At 40.8% G+C, this 12,920-nt stretch overlaps 1 protein-coding gene across 1 annotated transcript in view; it reads left to right on the forward strand.

The window, feature by feature from the left end:
- The window catches only part of syk (spleen tyrosine kinase), a 55,948-nt gene that overhangs the window by 10,166 nt on the left and 32,862 nt on the right, over positions 1–12,920 (forward strand). Inside the window, exons 2-4 of the mRNA XM_084034437.1 lie at positions 1,735–1,842; positions 3,798–4,250; positions 6,128–6,288. Of these exons, the coding sequence (XP_083890563.1) occupies positions 3,849–4,250; positions 6,128–6,288 (563 nt within the window). The 5' untranslated portion in view covers positions 1,735–1,842; positions 3,798–3,848. The remainder of the gene's footprint in view (positions 1–1,734; positions 1,843–3,797; positions 4,251–6,127; positions 6,289–12,920) is intronic.

The following is a 12,920-nucleotide window of genomic DNA, read 5'->3' on the forward strand; positions in this document are numbered from 1 at the left end:
GTTAACCAGTGCATGAAAAAAATTGTATCGCCTCAAACAGACCTTGAAGAAGTAACAAACGGACAAAATGCCTTCACTTCACTAAAACATTTCTCTCCCGAGGACTAAGAATCGTCAAAGTAACACACAAAGATGCACGTCATCTCTCCTGCTGCGGTCACAGGAAATAGATTTTATATTCACAAGCATTAAGACAACAGATGATTGAATTTAAATGTAATTTCTATCTTTCATTGAAAGTACGTTTTAAGATGTTACGACCAATCAGCAAAAAGGCGGCGGTGGTGCATTTTTACTGACAATATGTTGTGAGTTCGAAATGCACCAAAGCCAGCTGGCACTTCCTGTTAATGGTTACACAATCACACACACACACACACACACACACAGTCTACTTGGCCTAAAGCAAATTATTGTACAGCCTTATTGTACAGCCTTTTCAGTCAACAACAGTTGATAAACATTATTAAAAATGCATCATTTCAGGGTGACAGATACTTCTGCCAGAAAACATTGCATTTTTTAGGTTACTTCAGTGTAACTAGTGTACTAGTGTTTCCTGCTTATGAATAAAAATGCAAAAATAATTATAGTTTAGTGAAGTAAGTTAATACACCTCTACCCGTATGTGAAGGGGATTTAAGGAAAGCACATTTCCATAGAGTTTAGGCAACAAAACAAACATTGGGCTCATTGCGTTTTTGGACCTGCTCACCTTAAGAAGTTTTTATCTATATTTAATACTACTATATTTAAAAACGACAAAAAGTTGACAGTTTGTTTCCTTGTATATGAAAACAATAGATTGCATTAATGACTATTTCACGAACTGATGTGATGCATGTTGAGGAGTCCCTGATCCACTGGCAGACCAGTCATGTGTATGCTTGTGTGCATGAACGTCTTGTCAAGTAAGTGGAAAGGCACTGTATGAACGAAGTCCAAATTCATTGCAGCATTGACACCAAAACTTACATTAATAGACACAATATAATAAAATAGAAACAAACTACAAACCTATGGTGGAAGTAGAAGTGATTATTAAATGTGGTGAGCAGGGACTGGTTGTCTCGTGAGGCCACCTGTGGAGATCTCCCGGATCCGATGGCTGAGGAGCAGGAAGGGTGGCCACGCCGGGCCGGCGTAGCGATGAAGGAGGCGGTGCAGTAGGGAGAGGATCTAAACAGGAGCACAGGGTTAGAAAACACGACAAGCCTGAATACTTGCAACAAAGGAGACCAGGAACGCTACGAACGTAGTTCGACTAGTTGAGGATCTGGCGACGAGTGGTCGGGAAGCCGGAGTAGATGAGCAGGTGAAGTTGATTATGATGAGTCTCAGGTGTGAATGGATGAGTCAGGACAGAGCAGGCCACACAGAGTGATCCTTGCTTCTGCTAGATCTACGGCAGATGCCGTAACATTATCTTACAGAGGCCAGAGCTTTAAGACAGAAGAAGCTACATACATAAAATAACAAACTCAAGGGCCAATTTCCATTTCTTTTTTCAAGATATTTTTGTTCAGCTACACAGTTAAGTTTCTCTCTCATTTCAGTAGACGTGTTGGTCAGTATTCGTCAAAAAAAAGGAAGTAAAAGAATTAATTTGTCAAGGAAGTCATTGAAATGAGGAAGCGCTACACCACCTCAGTATGTATCAGTACACAGGCTGACTGCTAAACTGTGAGTGACTGACTGTTTTTCGTGTGGTGAGGCATGTTTTTTGTTTGTCAGGAGCTGGCTGAATTGAAGACGATGTGTTCACATGTTGCTCAGACTGCAGGCAGCTGATATGCTGAAGGAGTGAAAGAAACGAACAAGAGCACGATCAACACTCATACAGTAAGTGTTAACATTTTCAAACCACAGTTGAAAAAATGTCATTCTGGGATTACACAATCATGTTGAACATTTTCAAACTGTGAATGACCCACTGACTTTTCTTGCAAATTCTATGAATGTGTTGCGACCTGTTGAATGTCGGGTGTGGACTCTGCGTTCGTGCTTTAGCAGCAGTGGAAAGGAGTACTGCACTTAGGCATTTCCATTTCTGATACTTATCACATGTAAGAGGGAAATATGTCACATTTTACTCCACTTCATTGTTTGACTTGTTAGTTTGCAGATTAAAAACGTTAAAAACACATGGGAAGCTGTAAAACACACTGCATTATTAAAGAGTGAACCAGGGTTGTAATGCCTTCAAAGGGGATACCGGTATGCATTATTTCACAAAAAAATACATTTTGCATATTCATGAGTGTAACACAACTTTGTCTTTGCTTCTTTCCAAGCACATATATCATGACATGATCATGCCATGGGTCCTAATTTAAAGTAGCAGCCACCATCAGGATGCTCTGTCGGTCATTTTGAAGGAGACAGACAAAGCTTTCCTCTTGTTTGCTTTTTACACAATCGGCAAATTAAGTGTAATTTTGCTAAAATAATTAATAATCTGCTCTTCATATTTTAATAATTTATGTTTATGTTAATTTATGTTAATAATTTAATAGTTTTGAGTTACCATTTTGTTATGATGTTTGTTTCTCACAGTTCTTTATTCTTTTCTTAGTTGGTCGTTTGTTAAATATGTTGATAGGATGAGTGTTAATATTGCAACGTAATAGAAATATATTAATAATATACTAAAATAATAATATCATGTATAATATGAAAAAAAACAAGACTATATACTGTGTATATATACATATATGATTCTATATAATGAAATAAAGTTGGAATATTTTGGTTTCAGACACAATCCTCTGTTTATTCCTATTTAAATGCATCAGGTGCAATGATTACATGATGTCCCGATTACCCAGGTGAAATGGATTCATGCATAACATTTGTTTGGCACTATTAATGACAAGACATTTGCAAATTATTCCAACTTCACGGGCGACCCTGTATATCATAATGTAATATGATATAATACAATACATTATAGTATGGGATATAAGATAATATATGAGATTAGTTGAAGGTGCAATGTGATAATAATAATAATAATAATAATCCAGTAATAATAATAATAAAACAAAAATAAAGTAAAGTACAGCAGCAATCAGGATCCATCAACTCAAACTATCTTTGATCACCAAGCATCAATAATGTAAACACAGACTCCACCCCCTCCCACCAGAGTCCTGTCTGTCTATTTCTTTGTTAAATGTTTACTAAGTTATTTGTTGGTTCATAAAGATAAATACATACTTTATTATGCATTTATTAGTAGTTAAATACATTTTACAGCTACCGGATCCAAAGCAAGAACATTGCCTTGTTGTTAGGGTTAATAAATTATTGTGCACTTATTAACAGTTAACTATGGGTTTTCAGGGGTCTCAAACTGAAATGGTCTTTGGGCCACTAAGTCATCTCATAGGAGGGCCATGTCAACATTCTCCTCTCCCTTCTACCTCTCATCCTGCTCTCCATGTTAGACGAGTAATGACATTTCCGATTGTATTCCCTTAGAACGTTTTTAAACTAGTATATTTGGGTTTTTATTACAAAGGGTAGTTTAAATTGATATGAAACAACTATAAAATAATAAAATAATTTAATGTATAAACATAATATTTTTGACATCCGTTGTGCGCCGGATGGAGAGGGGGGATGGGATGTGGTCCGCGGGCCACCAGTTTGAGACCCCTGATCTAAAGCAGTTCAGTTTAATATATCCTTTATCTTGCTGAATACTTTGTGACTCAATGTTTCATACTTTAGGCTACAAATTAAAAGAATATAAGAATAAATTAATCTTGATTTGGATTCTGCTTTGTTTTTAGGGTTAATTGAATCCTTTGTTAGAGGACTTCCTTCAGCATCCAGAAGCCAACATGGCTGACACAGTAAACACATTGCCTTTCTTCTATGGCAACATCACCAGGGAGGAGGCGGAAGAATACCTAAGGCAGGCAGGCAATAGCAACGGCTTATACCTGCTTCGGCAAAGCCGGAATTATCTCGGGGGCTTTGCGCTGTCTGTGTTGCATTCTGGCCGCTGCTACCACTACACCATTGAAAGGGAACCCAATGAAACGTATGCTATCGCTGGTGGTAAGAGCCACAGGACTCCTGTGGATGTGATCGACTACCATTCCCAAGAGACGGATGGCCTCGTGTGTCTGCTAAAGAAGCCCTGCAACAGGCCCAAAAACATGCAGCCAAAGGTGGGGCCGTTTGAGGACCTGAAGGAAAAACTGATCCGGGACTATGTAAAACAGACATGGAATCTGCAGGTTAGTTTCGACTCTTTACTCTTACCGAAGAGGAAAGTGAAACCTTTGATCAAAAGAGTCATTCCCATCTCCTACTCACTTCTAAAGTGAATTAAATAGTGTAAATGAACAAATCCCCATTTTTCCTCGAGAACTCAATTAAGGATGTACAATATGAAGATAGATGGTTTCAATGTACAATTGTGTAATCATTTTCCAAAAACTTCACAAAATTATGAAATAGCTGGCAATAAACTCAATTTACTTTAGAATGTTTTTGGAATGATTCATGGACCTTGGGATCATTGTTTTGTACTTGATGAGTTATCAACTCTATTGCTGTGTTCACACCAAATGCAAAGTATTTTTCACACGGCGCGATTGCATTCACACTGGGCAACATGCACAAAGCAGATGTACCTGTACAAATGACGTAACGTCAATGAGGCAAATATGGATCATTCCTGTATTCATGCAACGTGAAATATTTTAACTTGAGCAAAACAATTTGCTGTCACAAATTTTGCGAGATTTTGAAGCAGTTACAGTGTTCACAAAGTCTAGCGACTGTGGCTCAGTTGGTAGAGCGGGGTGAGGTGGTGGTCGGAGGGGCCGTAGGCGCAAAATGGCAGCCACGCTTCCGTCAGTCTGCCCCAGGGCAGCTGTGGCTACTATCGTAGTTTACTACCACCGGTATGACTGTGTGTGAATGAATGGAACCCGGAACCCTGTCGGAGCGCTTTGAGTATCTTGAAAAACCGCTATAATTCCAATCCATCATTATTATTATTATTAGCACCAATCAATCCAAACTCTTCAGAAAACAAGCATTTTAAAAATGTATCGTCTCACAGAAACACAGAACAAAGCATGACTTCAACATTTTTACAAGCCACCATCATTATGTAGTTATTTCAGCATCCTTTTGTCTCTGTTTATTGAAATTAAATCACATCTAAATAGTCTATTTTGGGTTCATTCAGCTGTGGTAAACCAGCTATTCACGGTGAATACATGTACAAACCAGCAAAAGTGGTTCTTTCAGCCATGACTTCTGGAACATTGTTGGTGTGTATATTGAGGTAAGCCTCCCTTCTCTCTAGCACGGGGTGCAAATAAATACAAATGATCCCGGGGTCAAAATAGCACGTGTGAACATAAAGCCCAAGTTATGCTTCCGCGTCGACACAACGCAAGGGGGCTTGCGGATCCCTTACGTCCTTGCGGACCCCCCTTACGTCCAACGCAAGGGCCTGACGTGCACCTCCAAAAAAATCCTAGACGCGCGTTGAGGCGACGCAACGCCGACGCAACACCAACGCAGCGGCATTGGCTGTGATTGGTCCGCAAACTACATCAGCTGGAGACCGCTTTCCGGTTTCCACTCATAAACACCTCCATTTAAACTTTTAATAGGCTACTTGTATTGTTTTCACCTCGTTTTATTGTTTGCAGTTCTGAAAAATTGTGGATGTTTAAAGCTGGAAAGTAAACAAATAGGCTATACGAGTCTAACGACGATATACGTCAAGAGTCTCGGTCGGTCGGTCAGTCTTTACAAAAAACATAGCGCCCTTTACCGGTGTGGCATTGAATTGCATTTCGACACGTAAACCCAATGCAGAACCATCACGGTCTCCCAGCAACTGCGTGGCCATTGCGTGATCATTACGCGGAAGCATAACCAGGCCTTAAGGCTTGTGATATACTGAAGGATTCAGCTGACATAGCAGATCAGGGCCATCTCATCCATGTTCATGTTCAGCGAGTACTTCCAGTTTCACAAACATAAGTAAAGGAGGTTTCTATAATATTATTGTGAACATGTCACAAAAGGTTTGGCCTGTATATTCTTCTTATTAAAAGTGCTCGCTCCTAGTTAATGTGTGTGTGTGCAGGGAGCAGCTCTGGAGCAGGCCATCATCAGCCAGAGGCCTCAGCTGGAGAAGCTAATTTCTACCACTGCACATGAAAAAATGCCCTGGTTCCATGGATCAATAACCCGAGAAGACTCAGAGCCCAGGCTTCAAAATGGCTCCCGTACAAATGGAAAGTTCCTGTAAGTATTTTACCAATGTGTGTTTGTCCAGATTTTGGCTTTGTTTTCAGTAAATGGTGTGAAATGAATTGTATGAAATCCGTCCAAATTTGACCAATTATTTCCGAGATATCGACAACGCGACCCAGTTCTCAGAGGAATATTCTTGGAACTATACTGGGGGGCTGGATGACGATGGCGGTTGGCAGAGCCTTGGTTGTTCTCAGAGGTAAACAGAGGGAACAGCAAGCTCGACCTCCTGGTCTGGAAACAGTGGTGGCTGGTAACCTAGGGAGGACCTGAAAGGGGAGAGACCAGTAGCAGAGCATGTGAGGAAGTTATGTGCATACACCACCCAAGCCAGATGGGAGCTCCAGGAGGCTGGATTTGAGGACTGACTCCGGGTCCTGGTTGATGCATTCAGTTTGTCCAAGGGCTGAAAGCCTGAGGAAAGACTGACTGAAGCTCCCAGCGATTTACAAAAGGCTTTCCAAATATGAGAGTTGAAGTGGGGGGCTCGATCAGAGAGACTTTCAGAGGGGATGTCATGGACACAGAGGTTCACCAAAATGTTGGCTGTCTCAAGAGAAGAGGGCCGTGTAGGTATGGCAATGAAATGGGCCGCTTTCCAAAAACGGTCTACAACTTTTTGTCTCTGCCTCCTGCTGCCGTCACCTGATCACGCATTTCATCTCCATTACATCACGTGGTTAAAATTTTCACGAGGTTAGCAATGTCACGTGGCGATGATTAGGTTTAGGCAACAAAACCACTTAGGGTTACAAATAATCATGGGTTGCCTTAACTGAGATATCATCTTTATGAGAATAACACTATTGACCTGAGGGCTTGTGCTTGGGGTCTCCATGGATCTGTCAACGCAGTTGCGATACGAAAGCGCAGTGTGACCATAGTTGAAGAAAAGGAGATGAAGAAAATCAGTGGGGTCCATCTCTGTCCTAGCTGTCAGATTGGCTCCATCCTCCCTACGGACCTTCATCCCAGCTGTGAGAGCTGCCCTGGTGCTTTTTTCGCCAGCCTAGCTCTTACCCCACTGGCTGCTTGACAGTTCACCGACCATGTGTTGAAGATGCCAGGACGGCAGATTGTCTGTCAACCCTTCACAGAGGGGATTTGTCCTGATCCGGGAAAACTAAGAGCAATGTTTTCCCACTACAAGGCCTTCATCAGGGTCCACTAAGACATGGAAAAAGTTTTTCCACAGTCTCACCACTGGAACAAAGCCTAGCATCCTCCCTGCCTCCTATGGCCACTTTCTACAGCAAATAAAAGCCCATCGCTGTTTCCTCGGGACCGGGTTTATGCTCCCTTCACTGGGTATTCCGCTGCTTTCCTTCACCAGGAGTAAGGAAACAGCTATTGGAGCAAAGCTGCACTTTGGACACAGTGTTACGATGAAATTACAGCTAAAGAGTTGAGTTTTGGTTCATCCAGCTCTAGTAAACCAGCCGATGTGTGCCTTGCTAGATACAGTGACTACAGCTTGGTAAAATTCACAGAAAAACCTCCAAACATGTTTCTGGGCGTATCTATAACTTCACAACATGTACAAAGCAGCTAAAGTGGTTCCTTCAGCCCTGATGGATGAAACCTGGTTGGTCTCGATGTGGAGGTAAGCCTCCCCTACTCTCCAGCACGTTTACCACAAATGGTGTGAATAAAAACAAATGACTCCGCAACGACGAAACTTTTCTTGACGTTTGTTGTGAACACACAACCAGTGATGTCCTGAGGGGTATTCCATCAAACTCGCTAAGCGCAAAGCCGGGCTAATTTCGATAAGCCTCGCTACCTTTATCGAGAGTTGTGTTCCATCAACGTGACTTGAGGCACTCTCCGCTATGTAACCATGGGAATTTATCTGACCAAACTAGCCTGCCCCGGGGCAGGCTAACCATCAGGCTTACTTTAGCGGGGGTTTCAGAGAAGTCCGTCTGTTGGAAACAACTGTACCAGCAGAAGGTTCCGCCAAGCCTAGTCCTCGTGATTTCGTCATGTGAAAGACCAAAAATTACCAAAATTACATATATGAAGTACAAGCAGACTATATTTTCATCAAGCGTTTAAGAATACATGCTTGCAATTAAAAAAATATGAATAAATCGTTTATTTTGTTTAAGACCGACTGGCCATATGATTATTTAAAGCCCCCAGTTGGGTGAGTGGTGATGCACCTGCCCTTGAATGTGGGCGTCGCAGGTTCACATCCTGGCGAGGACATCTAATGTGTGTTTTTTTTTTTTTTTTGCCTGTCTTTAGATCAGAGAATTAGACCAACATTTTACCTTAACTATAAACCTTACCTATAAATATATCATACAATTTCCCGAGAACCCAAATATAACTTGCAAAAACATGATAGGCATAAAGATGTTATTATTAATAGCATGTTATAGATCCCAATGACAAAGGCATTGCTGCATGCAATTTTCAGCCACATAAATTCCTTTCAGGTGAGTTCATTAATAGATTCATTGAATGTGTTCATTGAATTGTTGAGATAAATGAGTTGGTCAATGTAGATGCATTTACTAGGCCTATCTAAAAAAAGACAGAAAGAGAGCAAGAGAGATGAGAGAGTGAGAGAGTTCCGGCCAAAGAAAGAAGTTTCACAAACTTCCATAGTCGGGAATTGATCCGTCGCCTGCCGCATGCAAAGCCGGCGCGTTACCTCTACACTATCCTTACGTTCAAGAACTCTTTGTCAGTGTTATATTAGAGCATGTTACTCTTAACGGTACTTCCGTATTTAATCGCTCGGCAATTCTTGCCCAAGCAGCCTGGCGATTTTTATTTATCACTACAGTATTCCCTTTTTTCGGTTATGATGGGATTGTACTCCTCGTACAGTTCCATCAATAATTTTTGCTCTGGTCTTTTCTGCCATTTTCTCGATGATTCGACATTCACGATTCTGGTCTGACTTCATATCCCGTGAACGGCGTAACACACGACAACGTTAACCTGGCTTGAATTAGCCTCAACAAGGCGCGGCTGAAATGCGTTAATGGAATGGGTTTAGCCGCAAGTGGAAGTTGGTGTTAGTTCTAACCAGGCTTAACCAGGTAAACACCGCTTTAATTAGCGAGTTTGGTGGAATACCCCTCTGGTCCCCCTGCGACTCCTCCTCATGAGGACGATACAAAGGTTGTTTGACCACCTTCACCTTCACCTTCGCCTCAACACGGTTCGGCACAAAGTGTGAATGCTGAGCATCCCTCCCTCACCGCAGGCAGATTCAGTCGGTTCTCCATGAACACACATGACCACTGTCCTCTAATAGTGGATGCATTTTCTCACCAACCCTGGCCCAGAGCTCTCCTTTATGCACTTCCCTTTACATGATTAGATAATGTTCATTATCAGATAAGGTGAAGGTCATTCTGGTGACCCCAGAATACACATGCACGTCATGGTTTCCGACCATGTTGTAGTTGCTTGTGTCAGCTCCGTGGCACAGAGATGCAATGCACTGTCACAACTGCTGGGTCTCCGAGGTCACGTTCACCAAATATTTTCCGTCATTGACCAAATTGTGTATTATTTTATTATTATTGAATATATGAATATAAAATATAAAATGAAATACAGTTGTTTTGCTTTTTGACCAAAGCCTGTGGAGCTTATCTGGCAGCTGAAGCTTCAGTTGAGACACAGTGGGTCTTGGCTGCTGAAACACAGAGGACACACACACACTGCGGTTTCCGCTCTGGCAGTTTGCAAAGGACTTCCTGAAATAGCCAAACAAGGAAGAATGACACAGAAGTTCAAAACTCTAAAGCTGTTAAAAGCTTTAAAACGCTTTAATATGTAAAACAAACAGTAAATAAATAAATGAAAAAGTGTTTAATTGCATTTATTTAGATAACTGTCCAAATATGTTTTTGAAGGTCTAATTACAGATTGATTGATTCTCTTCACTGCTGGTGGAGAAACACTATATTCCACTTTATAACAGCCTAGAGACAGCTACATTTAAAGTTATTTCCTACAAAATGTTAAAAGCTGCGTAATTTAAGAATGCAAAGGTCTTTAAACTATCAAATGCTTATTAACAATACTAGGGACAGAATGATGAGTTTTCAGAGGTAGCTACAGTATTACCACTTAATATATAATAATACTGTGTTTCAGTAGCCGTAGACAACCCGAGGAGGTTTCTGTAATTGCAGGAATATATCATCTGCTCTGCATTTCCGACAAGCTGATGGAGAGAGATTGTTTTATGACTCATGATGTAAATTCAGCTGTTTTCAGAATAGAGGCAAGTTTAGAATCGTCACAGCTGGATAAATACAACATCAGAAATAGTCTTGCTTCACATTTTGTACGGCATGTGTTTGCCACCTAAAAATACCATAGATATGTACAATTCATGAGTTCACATGTCAAATAAAAAATAAATACTATCTCTGGAAACCACATACGCCTTTACAATATTATGTGTGATAAATCACATGTGCCGATTTTATTCATGTAATATGTATTTTTTAGATGTCTTACATTTCAAAGGCAAAATATTTACATGTTTTATTACCTTGAATAATTTTTTCTGTAAACTCATGTCTGCTTTATAGTTTCCTCCAAAGCAAGCTCTCGAAAATTTCAAATAGCACATTTTTAAAAATGCTTAATGTCAAACAAAGTTTGACATTAAGGCTATACAGTATGTGGCAGCACCGAGGGAGTGAAGTCACAGAGAAGAGGATGTATAAATAGTCTTGTTCTTGAAGCATTTCCTGTTTCGGTCATTCTTAATCATTGTCCCGATACAGTTTCTGTGATGAATGACTGTGGTCTCATTATATTTGTTCACTGTATCTTTTTGAGGCGTTTGTTGCTGTGGACAGACTCAATTCAGTTGTTTTTAGCCTGAACATAATTTCTGAAACTAAACAGTACTAAACAAGTACAAAGTGTTCAAACTGTGATCAGTCATGCAAAAAATATGTTTCCCCAGGGAACACAGTTTGGTTGTATCTGCACACTGATGTGCCATGGGTCATACGCTATTATCCAGAGTATTTGGTGTTTTCATTTGTAGCGAGTTGTAAACAGACTATGAACACAAATACATGTGCTTATTCTCAATAGCCTACTTACACTGTAACTGTACAGACACAATGACTTTAACTGAAGATGACATGAACATATGACAGTATTGTAAACCAAATGCAGTCAATTAAAATTATAGTCCTCTAGCTCTCTCCAAAATTGGCCTCCTATTTTGTGCACACCAAAGAGAAAATGTGAATATTATTCATAGTGTTCAGGCTCTGATTTCTGATCTAATTGGTTACAGTTGTTTTGAAAGGTTCATGATGTCTCTAATTTAGACAACCGTGTGTGTGTGTCTGTGTGGTGTTTGTGTTTTAGAATGTTAAACTTAGTGTAAAGCAGACAATGTGCTCATGCTTTATCACAATCCACATCAGGATGATCAGAGTGGCCTGTGACCTTTGTAGTGGGGCACATCTGTATACAGCAAACTGACTTACGGCAAGTGGCGGACTCACTGACTATCAGTGAAGTAGTAACGTTACAAAGCGTAGAGAGACAGGCTAAATGAGTCAAATTTAACAACTTCATGTTTCATCCACACACCTGTGTGTGTGTGTGTGTGTGTGTGTGTGTGTGTGTGTGTGTGTGTGTCTGTAAAAAGTGCAACATTAAAGCAGTGGAATTAATGAGCTAACTAGCGAACAGCTGATTAGTTAGCCAGCTTGTTAATTGTTTAATGCTACACTGGCTAACATAAAATGAGCTGAGCAGCAAGCTGGTGAACAGCGGCAGTGCTGGTATAACGGTTCCTCTGCCTCACTCCCCACCCCTCGGGAGATAACCTTTTATAAAAGTTCCACCTGGTTCCACCTGGAACCCTTTTAGAGGGTTCTACCGAGAACCCCACATAAAGGGTTATACCTAGAACTGTGTGTGTAAGGTTCCATCCAGAACCCTCCATGAGAGGTTCTACTAAGAACCCATACTGGGGGTTCCATCAAGAACTCTTTCATTTTCCAAAGGTTTCATCTAGAACCCAAACAGGGAGTTCCACTAAGAACCCTTTCATATTTCAAGAGTTTCATCTAGAACCCACATAGGGAGTTCCACTAAGAACCCTTTCATATTTCAAGAGTTTCATCTAGAACCCACACAGGGAGTTCCACTAAGAACCCTTTCATATTTCAAGGGTTTCATCTCGAACCCACACAGGGAGTTCCACTAAGAACCCTTTCATATTTCAAGAGTTTCATCTAGAACCCACACAGGGAGTTCCACTAAGAACCCTTTCATATTTCAAGAGTTTCATCTAGAACCCACACAGGGAGTTCCACTAAGAACCCTTTCATATTTCAAGGGTTTCATCTCGAACCCACACAGGGAGTTCCACTAAGAACCCTTTCATATTTCAAGAGTTTCATCTAGAACCCACACAGGGAGTTCCACTAAGAACCCTTTCATATTTCAAGAGTTTCATCTAGAACCCACACAGGGAGTTCCACTAAGAACCCTTTCATATTTCAAGGGTTTCATCTAGAACCCACACAGGGAGTTCCACTAAGAACCCTTTCATATTTCAAGGGTTTCATCTAGAACCCACACAGGGAGTTCCACTAAGAACCCTTTCATAT

Source organism: Eutrigla gurnardus, assembly GCF_963514095.1.
Source record: "Eutrigla gurnardus genome assembly, chromosome: 19".
NCBI classification, from domain to species: domain Eukaryota; kingdom Metazoa; phylum Chordata; class Actinopteri; order Perciformes; family Triglidae; genus Eutrigla; species Eutrigla gurnardus.